This window comes from Heterodontus francisci, chromosome 7 (assembly GCF_036365525.1).
Source record: "Heterodontus francisci isolate sHetFra1 chromosome 7, sHetFra1.hap1, whole genome shotgun sequence".
Classification (NCBI taxonomy): Eukaryota; Metazoa; Chordata; class Chondrichthyes; order Heterodontiformes; family Heterodontidae; genus Heterodontus; species Heterodontus francisci.
Window position 1 is genome coordinate 11,809,999 of NC_090377.1, and position 18,455 is coordinate 11,828,453.

Genomic DNA, 18,455 nt, shown 5'->3' on the forward strand with positions numbered 1-18,455 from the left:
TTTCAAGGGGGCTGGAGTACAAAAGGGTGGAAGTTGTGCTCCAGTTGTATAAGGTTCTCGTCAGACCCCGCCTGGCGTAACTGTGTTCAGTTCTGGGCCCCGAGCCTCGAGAAGGATATACTGGCCTTGGAGAGGGGTCAGCGGAGGTTCACCGGAATGTAACCAGGGCTAAAAGGGTTAAATTATGAGGACAGGTTGCATTGACTGGGCTTGTATTCTGTTGAGTATCGGAGATTAATGGGGTGATCTAATTGAGGTGTTTGAGATGATTGAAGAATTTTATATGGTAAATAGAAACAATTTCCTCTGCTGGGGAAAGTCCAGAACAAAGGGGCAGAGCCTTAAAATTCGAGCCAGGCTGTGCAGGGTGAAGTGGAAATCTGGAACTCTCTCCCCCAAAACGCTGTTGAGACTGAGGGTCAATTGAAAATGTCAGAGTTGAGATTACTGCATTTTTGTTGGGTAAGGGGATTAAGGTTTATAGAACCAAGTCGGGTAGATGAAGCTAAGATGCGGATCAGACATGATCGAATTGAAAGGCTCGAATTGCTGAATGTCCTCCTCTTCCCATATTTCTCTGATTTAGGACATATATTGACCAGGGCACTGGGATTAAAGACCGCTACCTGACCCGAAGCCGACAGGAGCCGACGACATGTGTCAAGTTCAGGTCGGGTCGGGTCGTTCCTCCGGGTCCGGCTTTCGGGCTCAGGTCGGGTCGGGTCGGGTCGGGCCAGGACCGGGTCAGTCACACACATCAAGAGGTGTTAAAAATTAAAAACCTACCTGAGCTGGGAGTCCGGGACCTCAAAGAGGGAAACTCCGAGTCTGCGCAGTGAGCGAGTGAGCGTCTCTATGACGTCATCGCGCTCATGTTGCAGCTTCCTGCAGATTGAGAGTTGCAGGGTTGGTAAAGGGAACATTCCGGTGGTCGTGTCGGGTCGGGTCGGACTCGGGAAAAAACTGGAGGGACACTGGCCGGGTTGGGCTTGGGTCTGATGTGGTTCTGTCGGGTTCGGGTCGTGTTTTCTTTTCGTGACCTGATCAGGCCTTCTTCAAAATATTATAAATTATAAATTGCCCCTAGTATAGGTAGATGGTAGGGTAATATAGGAACAGGTGAGGATGTGGTAGGAATATGGGATTAGTGTAGGATTAGTATAAATGGGTGGTTAATGGTCGGCACAGACTCGGTGGGCCGAAGGGCCTCTTTCAGTGTTGTATCTGTAAATCTAAATCTATAGCAGCAGATCTTTTACGTCCACCGAGGGAAACAGATTTAATGTTTCACCTGAAATACGGCACCTCTGACAGTGCAGCATTCCCTCATTACTGCACTGGGAATGCCAGCCTGGTATGTGTTCTTAAGTCTCTGGAGTGAGTCTTGAACCCACGATCTTTTTCCTTCGAGTTTCGGGTCACAGCATAAACTTACCTTTCTTCTTTCGAACTGGCCTGCTGCGGTTCTTTAAGGACTGCTGGTGACGCCAGCCTACACTAAGTACCGAAGGATGGAGCGTGCACGGCCTCCCACTACTCACTGAAAATTGCATCAGGGGTCCTGTGAATGTCCCCTGCCACCTCACACAATTGCATAGATTAATGAGGTGCCACTCTTTAACAGGAACAGACGATTAACAGGAGCGGGGCAATGCCATCTCTACAACTTCGAAACGGGGAGGGAGGAAAATCCGCCCCAAATATTTCACTGCTGTGCACAATCTGTAGGTTTGTGGAGGGCGAATGTTGAGCTGAACAGTAAGGGGCATTAGTCGTGTTCAGTCGTCTAGAGCCTTGGCTGAAGCTCCAAAGAGTGACTTCCCTCCTGTTGACAGCACTAGTTTGGTACCCAGTACTCAACCTGCTGTGTTATGTCTCCCCCTCTTGATAAAGATCTGAACTGCATCTCAATCAACCCCAAGAACATCCGGACAACAAAGTTCAACAATTTCGGATCATAAAAGCTGAACCCACTTTTTTGGATGGCCGCTGTTGGTAATGATTCCGCCGTCCCATTTACACCTTCTCTGGACCCACCTTTTGTTTCTTTACTTGTCCCATTGCCATTCCTCTTTTGCCTTGCACCATCTTCCCTTTTGTCATCTAATTTCTCCTGCCTTCCACTCTCTTTTCCCGTCTCTGTACTTTATTTAAAACCTGTTAGGTCACTGACCTGAAACGTTAGCTCTGTTTCTCTCTCCACATATGCTGCCAGACCTGCTGAATGTTTCCAGCATTTTCTGTATTTATTTTAGATTTCCAGCACAGACACAGGCCATTCAGCCCAACTGGTCCGTGCTGGTGTTTATGCTCCACATTAGCCTCCTCCCACCCCTACATCATCTCATCCCATAAAATATCCCTCTATTCCTTTCTCCTTCATGTGTTTATCCAACATCCCCTTAAATGTATCTATACAATTCACCTCAACCATTCCCTCTCTGTGGTAGCAAGTCCCACATTCTCTCCACTCTCTGGGTAAAGAGGTTTTTCCTGAATTCCCTATTGGATTTATCTTATATTTACATCCACTAGTTCTGGTCTCCCCCACAAGTAGAAACTCCTTCTCTGTGTCTACCCTAATGAACCCATTATACTCTGGTTTTACAGAAATATACAATGGAATATCAAAAACTTTAACCCACCCTTCCGTTCATTTCACAATACCTCCAGTCGCTGATATGAATGGAGCTCAGTGTCCAACATCACTGAAAAGAAAAACCCAGATGACGTGCTCATTTACCACCTTGCTGTTTTGGGATCTTGCTGTGCTTCAATTGGCTGCAGTGTTTCCCTACATTACATTACATCACACTTTAAAAAGCTGCTGAAGTGGCTGTAAAGCACTTTGGGACATCCTGGGATCATGAAAGGTGCAGCAGAAAAAAAATTCCTTCTTTCTGATTTTGGACTGATCGACCAAGGAGGCAACAACACTGAGAACAGGCTCATTGCGAAACTCCAGGGCACATGGAATGGAAGCAAACAGCCAGCTTACCTGGGACTGAGGGTGGGGAAGGGGCGCGAATGTACCTCACGGGAAAAGTTCAATGGGCTAAACAAACCTGTTCCTGTCTGAGGGATTTTCCTGAAGATCTTCCTGATTATCCCTCTAATTTCCTCATACAAAATTACCTACAAACCAGGATCAAGAACAGGCGCCTTTAACATAGGTGCTCCAAGGTGCTTCACAGGAGCGTTTTAAATCAAAATTCGACACTGAACCACCTAAGGTGATATTAGGGCAGATGACCAAAAGCTTGGTCAAGGAGGTAAGTTTTAATGAGGAAAGCAAGGTAGAGAGTTGGAGAGGTTTAGAGAGGGAATTCCAGAGCTTCAGGCCCAGGCAGCTGAAGGCACAGCTACCGATGGTGGAGTGATTGAAATCGGGGATGCACCAGAGGCCAGAATTGAAGGAGTGCAGAGATTTCAGAGGGTTTTTTATTATTCATTCATGGGATGTGGGCATCGCTGGCTAAGCCAGTATTTATTGCCCATCCCTAATTGTTCTTGAGAAGGTGGTGGTGAGCTGCCTTCTTGAACCGCTGCAGTCCATGTGGGGTAGGTACACCCACAGTGCTGTTAGGAAGGGAGTTCCAGGATTTTGACCCAGTGACAATAAGGGAACGGCGATATAGTTCCAAGTCAGGATGGTGTGTGACTTGGAGGGGAACTTACAGGTGGTGGTGTTCCCATGCATTTGCTGCCCTTGTCCTTCTAGGTGGTAGAGATTGGAAGGTGTTGTCTAAGGAGCCTTGGTGCATTGCTGCAGTGCATCTTGTAGATGGTACACACTGCTGCCACTGTGCATCGGTGGTGGAGGGAGTGAATGTTTGTGGATGGGGAGCCAATCAAGCGGGCTGCTTTGTCCTGCATGGTGTCAAGCTTCTTGAGTGTAGTTGGAGCTGCACCCATCCAGGCAAGTGAAGAGTATTCCATCACACTCCTGACTTGTGCCTTGTAGATGGTGGACAGGCTTTGGGGAGTCAGGAGGTGAGTTACTCGCCACAGGATTCCTAACCTTTGACCTGCTCTTGTAGCCACATTATTTATATGGCTATTCCAGTTCAGTTTCTGGTCAATGGTAACCCCTAGGATGTTGATAGTGGGGGATTCAGCTATTGTAATGCTGTTGAATGTCAAGGGGAGATGGTTAGATTCACTCTTGTTGCAGATGGTCATTGCCTGGCACTTGTGTGGCGCGAATATTATTTGTCACTTATCAACCCAAGCCTGGATATTGTCCAGGTCTTGCTACATCTGGACACGAGTTGCTTCAGTATCTGAGGAGTCACGAATGGTGCTGAACATTGTGCAATCATCCACACTTCTGACCTTATGATTGTTGGGGCTGGAGGGGATTACAGATGTTGGGAGGGGCAAGGCCTTGGAGGAATTTGAAAACAAGGATGAGAATTGTAAAATCGAGGCGTTGTTTAATCAGGAGCCAATTTAGGTCAGTGAGCACAGGGGTGATGGGTAAATAGGACTTATTGTGAATTAGGACATGGGCAGCAGAGCTTTGGATGACCTCAAGTTTTCAAGGGGGTAGAATGTGGGAGAGTAGCCCAGAGTGCGTTAGAATAGTAAAGTCTAGAGGTAATGAAGGCATGAATGAGGGTTTCAGCAGCAGATGAGCTGAGACAGGGCGAAGTCAGGCGATGTTACAGAGGTGGGAATAGTGATCGTGCAAACTTGTGGCCTGGGAACTCTGGGAAAATTCTCCACGGATCCCCTCAGGTGATCGAAACCCAGCCCAGGAGATCACACGGACCATATGTGATCTATGTGATCTCTGCCCTTGTCAGGAACCAGTTCATCTCTCAAAGGGACAGAGAGTCAGTAGCCAGCTGACAACATATCCCCGAAGCTCACTGCTCTTAGGGAACAGAATCATAACCCATGAACCCCCTCCAGTCTGACACTTCACCACAGTAACAATTTGCCTGGATCGACCTCGTTAACCATGATCTTCAAAATTGCAATGAGTTCACCTCAACACCTCCTCACAAGACTGATTCGAAAAGGCCCAGCTGGTCTACCCCCAGTTTAAAGATGTGTTCAGAATTGGCATTTCCCGCTAAAGGAACGACAGTGAGATGTTTTAACCCCAAGAGATTTTCTTTTCCCAACGAATGCGGGTGATGGCAAGTGGTGATGTTGTACAGAACTGGGGACGCAGCTGACCGAGAGGTCGAGAACACAGGGAAGAAAAATAGATGGAAAAGTTCTCCGCTCCACTCCAGGGTCTGAATTGTGCCTCAATGCCAAGAATCTCTCCATGCAACCCCCCCCTACACCCTCAACTATCTCTGTAACCTCCTCCAGCCTTACAACCCTCTGAGATCTGGAGTGCGCTGCCTGAAAGGGCAGTGGAAGCAAATTCAATAGTAATTTTCAAAAGGGAATTGGATAAATACTTTAAAGGAGAAAGATGTGCAGAGCTATGGGGGTAAGAGCAGGGCAGTGGGACTAACTGGATTGCTCTGTCAAAGAGCCAGCACAGGCACATTGGGCCAAATGGCCTCTTTCTGAGCTGTATCCTTTTATGATTCTATGATCTGTGCATCATTAGCAAGGCCAGTATTTATTGGCCGTCCATAATTGCCCTTGAGGAGGTGATAGTGAGCCTCCTTCTTGAACCGCTGGAGCCTGTGTGGTGAAGGTACACCAACAGTGCTGTTAGGGAGGGAGCTCCTTGAATCTTGCCTCAGTGACAATGGAGGAATGGGTGGTATATCTCTAAGTCAGGATGCTGTGTGATTTGGGAGGGGATCTTGCAGCTGCTGGTGTTCCCATGTGCCTGCTGCCCTTGTCCTTCTAGGTGGTGGAGGTCATGAGCTTGGCCTAGATGTCCGTCCACTTCCTTTTTTCAATACTTCAACTGAAATATGGATTGAACTTGGCAGACGAGGCCACCACATAGTCTCCAACTGTAACTGTGAGATAGTTACTCCACGTTACATTCAGCTTGAGGTTCCCTTCAGTTGTCGGCCTACCCCCTTATTTCCACCCTCAGCGCTCAGATTGTTTCAAAGCTGATCTCTCACTAGGTCAGGGTATTAAGGGTTATGAAGCCAAGACGGATTGAAGGAGTTAGGATTCAGATCAGTCGTTGTCTAATTGAATGGCGGAACAGGATCAAAGGGCTGAATGGCCTCTTCCTGCTCCTTTGTTCCTAAGCTAATAATAACAAATCCTCACTCATTCTCATCCTCTCTCTCTAGTTGTTCTAGTGCATCGCTGGCCAAGCCAGCATTTATTGCCCATCCCTAATTGCACTTGAGAAGGTGGCGGTGAGCTGCCTTCTTGAACCTCTGCAGTCCATCTGGTGCGGGTACACCCACAATGCTGTTAGGAAGGGAGTTCCAGGATTTTGACCCAGCGACAGTGAAGGAACGGCGATATAGTTCCAAGTCAGGATGGTGTGTGGCTTGGAGGGGAACTTGCAGAGGGTGGTGTTCCCATGCATCTGCTGCCCTTGTCCTTCTAGTTGGTAGAGGTTGCGGGTTTGGAAGGTGCTGTCTAAGGAGCCTTGGTGAGTTGCTGCAGTGCATCTTGTAGATGGTACACGCTGCCGCCCCTGTGCGTCGGTGGTGGAGGGAGTGAATGTCTAAGGTGGTTGATGGGGTTCTGATCAAGCGACTGCTTTGTCCTTGATGGTGTTGAGCTTCTTGAGTGTTGTTGGAGAGTTTTTCTGTGAATTTGTATATCGCTACCACGGAGAGTTGTGGTTGCTCAGTTGTTGAGTATATTCAGGGAATTAAGGGATATGGAGATAATGTGGGAAAGTGGAGCTGAGGCAGGAGATCAGCCATGATCTTGTTAAATGGTGGAGCAGGCTCGAGGGGCCGAATGGCCTACTCCAGCTGCTATTTCTTAGGCAACATATAAGATAAGTCAACGGGGTTTCTGCAGTGATACAACCCATAATAGAAAATCCCAACAAGTCTCACTGCCTCTATGTTCATCTCCTCAGGTTTTTCACAATTTCACGAATTGTACAATCTTACAAAAAGGAAAATGTAAAGCAGGGAAGGTTAAGGGGAGATTTGATTGAGGTGTTATGAGGGGTTTTGATCGAGTAAATAAAGAGAAGTTGTTTCCATTGGCAGGAGGGTTGGAACAGAGGACACAGATTTAAAATAATTGCCAAAAGAAAGAGGCGAGATGAGCAAATCTTTTTTTACCCAGTGAGTTGTTGTGATCTGGAACGCGCTGCCTGAAAGGGCAGTGGAAGCAGATTCAATAGTAACTTTCAAAAAGGGAATTGGATAAATAGTTGAAGGGGAAAGATTTGCACAGCTGGGGAAAGAGCAGGGGAGTGGGACTAATTGGAAAGCTCTTTCAAAGAGCCAGCACAGGCACGATGGACCAAATGGACTCCTTCTGTGCTGTATGATTCTAAAATATTTCAGCCAGTACAGAGAGAATGCTGAGTGCTTAATAAATAGTGTTGTATTGACCTGGAATTTTTTTTTTAGTTTTCCCCTATATTTTGAAAGCAGTGCTTCAAAAGGAAAAAGTAAATAGATTTTAATCCATGAATTTTTATTCAGGCACCTTTAACGTCTAGAATTCTGGGAGAAGCGATGTGATAGGTTGACTTATTGTCCCATATAACAATGCTGCAGGGTCAGTGAGAAAGAACAAAAATGCAGAAAGAATTCACATTTAACCCTTTTCAACCCCAGTGAACAGTGAAATATCTTTAATGACACATAAAGGCCACAGAGGAAGCTGTTGGCTTATATCAGTAACTGCTCAGACCAGACTTCAGAACAACTGGTTAAGGGGAGAGAAATGAAGCATCGAATGTTTCTGCCAACCCGATCTTTCTATTTTGTTCGACGGTTGGGATGATGGGCTGAAAGGCATCAATATAGTTTGCATCTTAGTGAAAAGAAGGTGGGGGAATGGGGCAGATTAAAAATGTTGCCCATTCAATTTAAATCCATCCCACTCAGAATTGAGCAAAAGCCATATCTGTGATCCATTCTGCGTTCAGGAGAAACTTCTCTACCCAGAGAGTGGGGAGAATGTGGAACTCGCTGCCACAGGGAGTGCCTGAGGTGAATAGTATCGATACATTTAAGGGGAAGCTGGATAAACAGATGAGGAAGAAAGGAATAGAATGATATGCTGATGGGGTGAGATGAAGTGGTAGGAGGAGTCTCCTGTGGAGCATAAAAACTGTCACAGCCCAGTTGGGCTGAATGGCCTGTCTCTGTTGTGTAAATGATACGTGATAAAGATAAAGATACTGTCGCAATCTACTTCTGAACTGGTGGCAGCAAAACCGCCCTAAATAATCCACATCCAACAAACAAGCAAGACTCACAAGTTAACCAATGAGTACAAATGTCAGTTAATCCAGCCCAGCGCATGGGCCTTGTACACAAGTTATTGGTTTGGAGCAGATTCTATGAGGGGGAGGGAGGAGGGATGTTAAAATGTCCAACCTGAGACCTCACACCTCTTTGGTAGTCCGGCAAGACACTGCAACAACAGAATCTCTTTGTTGTAGGTATGCTGGTCCATCCACTGTTGTGGAGATCCATCTCGGTGTTAGAGAAACTTTGCAGGGAGCCTTAACACCACAAACGTAGGAACAACTGCCAGGTAACATGAGCGGAGGGACACTTTGGGATATAACATTCCTCAGACCACCATTCTGGCGGAGGATTTAGGGATGAAATCAGGGGTGGGGGACAAGGGCGAGTCATCAGCCCACTCTACATCCCCGCCCCAACTTTCATTTCAATGGTTCCTATGACTTCGATGGAGAGGAGAATTAGGCGAGATTAGGTGATGAGGTCCAGATTCACCTCACCAAAGTCACTTGAAATAAAATGGTCATTACAGAAACAAGAGAGAGGGAGATATCAGAGTTTGTATTGATTCATTCGCTGGATGTGAGCATTGCTGGACAAGCCAGCATTTATTGCCCATCCCTAATTGCACTTCGCAAGGCAACAAATGATGGCCTTGCCAGTGACGTCTACACCCCATGAAAGAATGATGAAAGATGGTTGTAGATGCCTTTGAGAACCTCTGCGGTCCATGTGGATTATAGTTTTCCATAGCGATTTTGGTACAATTGAGTGGCTTGCGAGGCCATTTCAGAGGGCAGTTAAGAGTCAACCACATTACTGTGAGTCTGGATTCATATGTAGGCCAGACCGGGTAAGGTCAGCAGATTTCCTTCCCTAAAGGACAATAGTGAACCAGATTTTTTTTTACAACAATCCAGTAGTTTCATGGTCATCATTAATGATACTAGCTGATCTGAAAATTGAAGTTATGATTACTAACCTATCTGTGCACAATACTTGATTCTCTATATCACACACACTGTGGACAAAAATACGTGTCAGAAAATTCCTGTGTCCCACCTAGTTACACAGTACATCTGTAATGATGCAAAAGAGTAACCATTCTTCTCAAAAGGAAGCAAGCTATATTTTGCGATCCCGCTGTCTCTGTTCAGTTGAATTCTTCACTTGGACTCTCCAACACTACATGACATACTATCATTTGGTAAAAGTGTATCAGGGTTTCGACTGGCTGGGTTCCAAGGCACTTTTTTTCCTGGTACATGCACTGTCGCTGTTCACCCGGTAGATGGGTGGTTGTGGGGGAGATGGGGAGGGGAAGGAGCTCGTGGTAAGGCCAAGCGTTGGGTCATGCTCTCTGTGCGTCTCTCCCTGGATTTAAGCAATCTCCTGTTGATGCTGTGAAGACTCGCTAATCACCTGGTAGGAAGTAGAAGCAGATAACGTCAGTGGGGAATCTTCATTGCCTCCAGCAAGCATTCATGCCCATTTACAAGTAACATAACATTTCTTACGTTACTACAGTGACCACACTTCAAAACGTGCCTCATTGGCTACAAAGCACTTTGGAAAGTCCTGAGGTCATGAATCTTGCTACGCAAAGGCAAATCCTTTCTTTTCAAACATACGAGGAAAGTTAACTGGGTATCCTCTGTGACACAACCCATAATGCCAAATCGCAACAGCCTCATCACCTTTGTGTTCGTCTCCCTGTGTATGCCACAATTGCACTAATTACACAAACTTACATGTGGGAAAAAGTGAGGCAAAAAGGAAAGCACAGAAGGTTAAGAGGAGATTTAATAGAGGTGTTCAAAATCATGAAGGGTTTTTTGATAGAGTAAATGGGGAGAAACTGTTTCTAGTGGCCGGAGGGTCGGCAACCGGAGGGGGAGATCTGGAGAATTATTTTAACACAGTGAGTTGTTGTGATCTGGAACGCGCTGCCTGAAAGGACGGTGGAAGCAGATTCAATAGTAACTTTCAAAAGGGAATTGGATAAATACTTGAAAAAGGAAGCTTTGCAGGGCTATATGGAAGGAGCAGGAGGGAGCGGGACTAATTAGATTGGCTGTATAAAGGGCTGGCACAGGTACGATGGGCAGAATGGTCTCCTCCTATATCATGCTGTATCATTCTATATTTCAACCCGTAGCAAGAAAATACTGAGTGAATAACGAAAGACTTCTGAATTCACTGAAAAAATGTTTTTCGACGGCTGCTGTGTTTTAAGGTCAGTTGCCCAAGAAGAAAAGGATGCGTGTGATTGGTTGATGTAAAATGGGCACAACACACAGCAACATGGCAATGGGACTGACTGTGCCCAATCTGCGCAGCCGTTGGTCCACACTTCTATATTCGTGAGGCGCCTTTTGCTTCCTAAATGTGCCAGGCATCAGGGCTTTTAAATTAGGGGCCAAGGGGTTTGCTCAGGGAATTCTGAACTTGCGGAACACGCTGCTGGCTCGATAGACGGACACCTGTTCACTGAATTCCTTGCCGGATGCTGCAAATCTAAAATAAAAACAGAAAATGCTTGGAAATACTCAGCAGGTCAAGCAGCATCTGTGGAGAGAGAAACAGTTAACATTTCAGGTCTGATGACAGTTTTGTTGAAACGTTAACTCTGTTTCTCTCTCCACAGATGCTGCCTGACCTGCTGAGTATTTCCAGCACTTTCTGTTCCCTTCTAGTGTGAGCCGGGCCAGTATCCAACTGGGAGCAGACGTCACCTTGTATAAAAGGTCGGTACTGCATGGAATTTAGAGCCAGAGTGATCTCCTGTCACCTGGGTGCTCGGAGAGGGATTTTCCAAGTTTCCTTTCCACAAACAGTCCTGGTTTTTCTCTGGTTTCTTGCCTCTTCCAGGGATGTCACGCTGCGCTGTCCACATTGTGACACAGCAGGAATAGCAATAGTGTGGGACAGGTTGGGTGAACTAGAAGGTATTTACCTCTCTGTCATTTTATTTCAGTTTGAAAGAGCCCATCATTGGGGAAAGAGCAGGGGGAGTGGGACTAATTGGACAGCTCTTTCAAAGAGCCAGCACAGACACAATGGACCAAATGGCCTCCTTCTGTGCTGTAGGATTGATCCAGCAATTATTCAGCAGGTGTTGGGCTTTGCTTGGGTTTGTCTAGCGGGCCCTGCGATCAGGAATGGTTCTCCCCCAACGCCGACTGCAATGGAGTTGTGATCACTCCCCACCCTCCACTGTTATCTCCCCCAAACCCTCCCTACCCCAGCACACACCCCCCAACAACCCCCACTCCACTCCCACGTCTTAGCCGCCGCTGACGCAGGGCCGCCCATCATCGATCTCCCTCTGCTTGGGGTGGGCTGCATGGACACTGAGGAGGTGCGAGGTCACATTGCTATCAATGACGGGGATGGTCTCTCAGACCAGGTGTAAAACACAGGGCCCCCCGCCCCAACAACCACCCCCGCACCGTCTATCCTCTCTCAGGTGAGATGTGAAAGGATCCCACACCCCACTATTTTGAAGAAGAGCTGGGAAGTTCTCCCCAGTGTCCTGTTCTACATCTGAACCAACACCTATGATCCAGTCAATTATCTCAGTGGTATTGGTGGGATCTTGCTGTGTGTAAATTGACTCCATATTTTCTACATGACAACAGTGACTACGCTTCAAAAAACGAGTATTAAATTGGTTGTAAAGCACTTTGGGAAGTCCAGAGGTCATATATCATGCTATAGAGATGCAAGTCCTTTCTCACTCATGTGACCACCCACCACCCCCCCCCCCCCCTTCTCTTTCTCTCTCTCCCCGCCCCTCCCACCCCGGGCGATTTGCTGCTCTCACCTCCCCATCCCTTGTTTCGTAAGTCTTGATGGTCACGGTCTTTTTGGTGTGTACTTCACCGAGACGTGGCTGCTCAGGGCTGGTCTCTGGAACAAAGACATCGCAAAGTTACTCACGTGCCCCTGACTCACAGGTCGGAGGTGGGGGGTGGGGTGTGGGGGTGTAGAACTAGCACGACATTGGGAAGTGAATCCCTCGGGAAATGAGGGCAGTGCTTTACCTACCTCTGAAACTCAGAGTCGAAAAAGCCTGGACCGGCATCACAATCCTAAAGCAAAAGAAAAATCACAAAGCATCATTACCCACAGGTCAAAGGGTCAACAACTAAACAGAGCCCTCACGATGTAAGGAACTTCGGTTCAGGATCTTTGAAAAGTATTTTGTTTCTTCATGAATCGGAACCCTCTAAAGTTTTGTTCAGAATACTTAAGAAATTTTAGGAACAGGAAAAGGCCATTTGGCCCATTAAGTTCACAATTCCTCTCCTTTCACGTCCTCAGCAAACCATTAAACCACGTCCATTGGAGGGTCAGTACTGAGGGGGTTCTGCACTCTCTGAGGGCAGTACTGAGGGGGTTCTGCACTGTCAGAGGGGCAGTACTGAGGGGGTTCTGCACTCTCCGAGGGCAGTACTGAGGGGGTTCTGCACTCTCCAAGGGGCAGTACTGAGGGGGTTCTGCACTCTCCGAGGGGCAGTACTGAGGGGGTTCTGCACTCTCCGAGGGCAGTACTGAGGGGGTTCTGCACTCTCCGAGGGCAGTACTGAGGGGGTTCTGCACTCTCCGAGGGCAGTACTGAGGGGGTTCTGCACTCTCCGAGGGCAGTACTGAGGGGGCTCTGCACTGTCAGAGGGGCAGTACTGAGGGGGCTCTGCACTGTCAGAGGGGCAGTACTGAGGGGGCTCTGCACTGTCAGAGGGGCAGTACTGAGGGGGCTCTGCACTGTCAGAGGGGCAGTACTGAGGGGGTTCTGCACTCTCCGAGGGCAGTACTGAGGGGGTTCTGCACTCTCCGAGGGCAGTACTGAGGGGGTTCTGCACTCTCCGAGGGCAGTACTGAGGGGGTTCTGCACTCTCCGAGGGCAGTACTGAGGGGGTTCTGCAATGTTGGACTCTGCACCTGCTCTCTTCACCCTCCAGCAGCTTCCTGTAGGTAGCGATCTCCACGTCCAGCGCCATCTTCACGTTGAGCAAGTCCTGGTACTCGCGCAGATGGCGCGCCATCTCGTCCTTCAAGTGGCGGATCTCCTCCTCCAGCCGGGTGATTGTGTCGGTGTAGCCTGTTGCCTCGCCCGCAAACCTCTCCTCCATTTCCCGCATCTGCCGCATCAACGACTCGTTCTGCCAATGAAAGAGCCATTTCAGTGCGCAGCAGTTACTGAGGCTGAGTGCTTGTTAAGAGCAGATAGTCCATAGGATTTAGGTTGGCCCAGATTTTGCTGTCTAAAAAATAAATAGTGTCTTAATGATAGACGCCCTTAGAAATGGGCAAAACACCGAGCGACTTGGAGTGAGGGAGAGATATCCCGTCAACTGTGAATTGCCACAGGTTGCTGGATAATTTGTGCTGTTAGCCTCGTGAAAACGGCATCTCGCACTTAACCTCCCTGTAATTTCCATGAAGTTGCTGCATTTGCATATTAATTAGGCTTTAAACACATCACAGAAAGTTAAGTCTAATAACTAACAGCCTAAGTTCCCTTGTAATGACGTGATAATTGTTATTAGCTGCTCATCAATCTCTCCAGCCCAGTAAGTGAACAACTATAAGTGTGGAATCTCATTCCTTTAGGTTGTGAATTGTTTTAGGAGAGTTTAAAAATGTCAAATTTTAAATTTTCACTTTTTTTTCTTACTTTTCCTTTCTGTCCCTTTTTCTCTCACTCTCTTAATCCAATCTTTCTTCCACTCCCTTTATTTCTCTTTCTGAACCTGATTTGGTTTTAATTCACTTTCCTTCTTAGCCCCTCCTCTGTTTTTATTTCTCAATCCTTCAATCTTGCTGGTTCAGGGGACAGACTATCGGTCCTGTTGTTCATTGAGGTCCCAGCTGACCTGTTGCTTTCACTGTGCACGTGCCATTTATCAGCTCACACTTTCAACAAACTACAGTGCAAACATTTTAAAACCTAAACATGTACAAACAAGTTGAATTAACAGGGCATGATGTTAATTGTATGTTAATTGAGTGTTTAATTGTATTCAGGAGCTGGTCATTAACTGGAGGGAAGGGAAAGTGGTGGCTTAGTGGTAATGTCACTGATCTAGTAATCCAGAGACCCAGGCTAATGTCATGGGGACATGGGTTTAAGTCCCACTATGGCAGCTGGTGGAATTTAAATTCAATTAATAAAAATCTGGAATTAAAAGCTAGTCTCAGTAATGGTGCCATGAAACTAGCATCGATTGTCATAAAAACCCACCTGGTTCACTAATGTCCTTTAGGGAAGGAAATCTGCCGTCCTTACCTGGTCTGGCCGACATGCATCTCCAGACCCACAGCAATGTGGTTGACTCTTAACTGCCCTCTGAAATGGCCCAGCAAGCTGCTCAGTTGTCAAGGGCAATTAAGGAAGGGCAACAAATGCCCGCCTTGCCAGCGATGCCCACATCCCATGAAAGAATTAAAAATAAACTGGAGATTCACTTGTGCTCCTATATGTAAGAACAGACTGAAACTGTGGTTGTTGGGTTTGGCGGTGCATGCTTGTAAATTGTATCCCTGTAAATATAAGTCCGTAAAGATTGGCTCCAGTTCTATCCTTCTGGCTATCTTTAGTGTAACACATGACATAAAATGCCCCACGCCAGCAAAACCTGTGCCATAGTATTTACAAACCAGAAACAGGCCATTCAGCCCAACTGTCCACGGCAGTATTTACACTCCGCACAAGCCTGCTCCCTCCCTACTTTATCACACTTCATCAACATATCCTTCTGGTCCTTTCTCCCTCGTGTTTATCTAGCTTAAATGTATCTATATTATTCACTACTACTCCCTGTAGTAGTGAGCTCCATATCTCACCACTCTCTGGGTAAGGAAGTTTCTCCTGAATTCCCTGTTGGATTTACTAGTGACTATCTTATATTTATGACCCTAGTTTGGTCTCCCCCACAACTGGAAACAGCTTTTCTACATCTACACTGTCAAACCCCTTCATAATTTTAAAGATCTCTGTCGTGTCACTCTAGAAAAAAGAGCCCTAGTCTGTTCACTCTTTCCTATAATTATATCCATTTGGTTCTGGTGTCATTCTTGTGATTTTTTTTAGCACCTTCTCCAGTGTCTCTGTATTACTTTATAATATAGAGAACAGACTGTGCACAGTGCTGTAAATGTCCAGGTGAATTTGATAACTAACCCTTTACAGATATTCCATCTACTTTTGATTGTTGTTGATAAAGTTATGAATGGGGTAATTAACCCTTTACAGGTGTCAGCTGCGGCTCAGTGGGTAGCACACTCGACTCTGAGTCAGGAGGTCGTGAAGGCTTGAGCACGTATTTGAACACTCCCAGTGCAGTACTGAGGGAGTGCTGCACTGTCGAAGATGCTGTCTTTCAGGTGAGACATTAAAGAGAGGCCTCATCCACCCTCTCAGGCAGAGATAAAAGATCCCACGACCACTATTCGAAGATGAGCAGATGGGTTCCCCCCGGTGTCCTGCTCAATATTTATCCCTTAATTAACATCAGTAAAACAGATTATCTGGTCATTATCACATTGCTCTTTGTGGGATCTTGCTGTGCACAAGTTTGGCGGTCGGGTTTCCTACCTTACAATGGTGATTACACTTAAAACAAAGTACTTCATTGGTTTTAAAGAGCTTTGGGACATCCTGAGGTTGTTAAAGGATCTATTGAAATGCAAGTTCTTTCTTTCCTTTATAATTGCAGGTGGGGATTTAGCGCCAGGCATCATCAAACACTCACAGATCCTTTGAGAGCATCGATCTCGCAGGTGTAGCTCTGAACCTGGTGTCGGTACTCCATCACTTCCTGTTTGGCCTGTCGCAAGGCGTCATTGTTTTTGGCTGCACTCTGATTCAAATCGGACACCTGGAATGGAAGTGGAAAGCACTCAGTTAATGAGTCATCCTATGACCATAAGCCCCACTCTTTAGATAGTCACAGTAATGCCACTGGACGTTAATGTTCCCTTCAATTGTCATGTGACCATGCAGGTAAACATGGCCGCCACACCTACACCATAGTCCATGTGTTGTGGGGATGGAGTGGGGTGGCGGATGGATTAATTCATTCTTCGGGTGTGGATGTTGCTGACAAGACTGGCATTTATTGTCCATCCCCTCACTGCCCTTGAGAAGATGGTGATGGGCCCTTCTTCTTGATCCGCTAGCAGCGGTTTGATACAACTGAGTGGCCTGCTGTGCCACTTCAGAGGGCAGTTAAGGGTCAACCACATCAGTGTGGGACTGGAGTCACATACAGAGTCCGCCCGGGTAAGGACGGTAGGTTTCCTTCTCCAAAGGGACATTGGTGAACCTGGTGGGATTTTAATGACAATCCAACATGGTCACTTTTACTGAACTGAAACTCTCAAAATGCTCACGATGGGATTTGGAATCATGTCCTCGTGGATTATTAGTCCAGTAACACAACCCCATACCCTCCTGTACCCCACATTGAATTGCAAGTTAAGGTGATTCTGAGGGTGCATATGGCTGCCACTGCGGTATCACCGTTCATGTGTTGTGGTGCGGAGGATGGGAAACTCTGGGAACATTCTCAGACGTGGCCAGGAAGGGTGAGCCTGCTTATCGACTGTTTTGATCCAGATAGACAGATACACTGAAGCCCCTGCTGATGTTTCGCCATCTGATTGGGTGGGAAGGGGGTTGAAACGACTAAAAATGTATCCAGTTTAACATTTTCTACGCTCTCATAGAATGGTACAGCAGAGAAGTAGGCCATTCGACCCATCGGGACTATGCTGGAAAAGCAGCTCTCGAACAGGGACGTGAAGCCCGGACCCTCAGCTTAAATCTGAACCTCTACCAACTGAGCCAACAAACAACAGTAGGGAACGCTGGCAGCATTCCCACTACCTCACACTGTACCATTTGAGCTAATCCCCAACACTCTCGAATTGCTTGTCATGTCCAGAACCCCCCTACCCCACACTACTCCTGACCCCTGTCCCCAACCCTGCGCTGGAACACAACATAAGAACATAAGAAATAGGAGCAGGAGTAGGCCATTCAGCCCTTCGAGCCTGCTCCGCCATTCAACGAGATTGTGGCTGATCTTCTACTTCAACACGCATGTAAAATTTAAGCGCATGGGATTGGGGGTAGTGTATTGCAATGGATAGAAAATTGGTTGGCGGACAGGAAACAAAGAGTAGGGATAAATGGGTCTTTTTCCAAAGGCAGGCAGTGACTAGTGGGGTACCACAGGGATCGGTGCTAGGACCCCAGCTATTCACAATATACAGTAATGATTTAGATGAAGGAACTAAATGTAATATCTCCAAATTTGCAGATGACACAAAACTGGGTGGGAGGGTGAGTTGTGAGGAGGATGAAGAGAGGCTTCAGGGTGATTTGGACAAGTTGAGTGAGTGGGCTAATGCATGGCAGATGTAGTATAATGTGGATAAATGTGAGGTTATCCACTTTGGTAGCAAAAGCAGGAAGGCAGATTATTATCTGAACGGCTATAAACTGAGAGAGGGGAATATGCAGCGAGACCTGGGTGTTCTCGTACACAAGTCGCTGAAGGTAAGCATGCAGGCGCAACAGGCGGTAAAAAAGGCAAATGGTATGTTGGCCTTCATAGCAAGAGGATTCGAGTACAGGAGCAGAGATGTCTTGCTGCAATTATACAGGGCCTTGGTGAGGGCACACCTGGAATATTGTGTGCAGTTTTGTGTGCATAGAAACCTATAAAATTCTAACAGGACTTGACAGAGTAGATGTAGGAAGGATGTTCCCGATGGTGGGGGAGTCCAGAATCAGGGGTCATAGTCTAAGGATACGGGGTAAACCATTCAGGACTGAGATGAAGAGAAATTTCTTCACCCAGAGAGTGGTAGCCTGTGGAATTCGTTACCACAGAAAGCAGTTGAGGCCAAAATATTGTATGTTTTCAAGAAGGAATTTGATATAGCTCTTGGGTCTAAAGGAATCAAAGGGTATGGGGTGAAAGCTGGAACAGGTTACTGAGTTGGATGATCAGCCATGATCGTAATGAATGGTGGAGCAGGCTCGAAGGGCCGAATGACCTACTCCTGCTCCTATTTTCTATGTTTCTATGTTACACCATTTTCCTGCAC

General features: G+C 46.8%; 1 protein-coding gene across 1 annotated transcript in view; it reads right to left on the reverse strand.

Moving 5' to 3' along the window:
• Positions 1 to 7,534: 7,534 nt before the first annotated feature.
• Positions 7,535 to 18,455, reverse strand: part of LOC137371848 (desmin-like) — a 34,635-nt gene continuing 23,714 nt past the window's right edge. The window contains exons 5-9 of the mRNA XM_068034793.1: positions 16,091 to 16,216; positions 13,278 to 13,498; positions 12,384 to 12,427; positions 12,160 to 12,245; positions 7,535 to 9,755 (exon numbers count right to left, since the gene is read on the reverse strand). Of these exons, the coding sequence (XP_067890894.1) occupies positions 9,714 to 9,755; positions 12,160 to 12,245; positions 12,384 to 12,427; positions 13,278 to 13,498; positions 16,091 to 16,216 (519 nt within the window). The 3' untranslated portion in view covers positions 7,535 to 9,713. The remainder of the gene's footprint in view (positions 9,756 to 12,159; positions 12,246 to 12,383; positions 12,428 to 13,277; positions 13,499 to 16,090; positions 16,217 to 18,455) is intronic.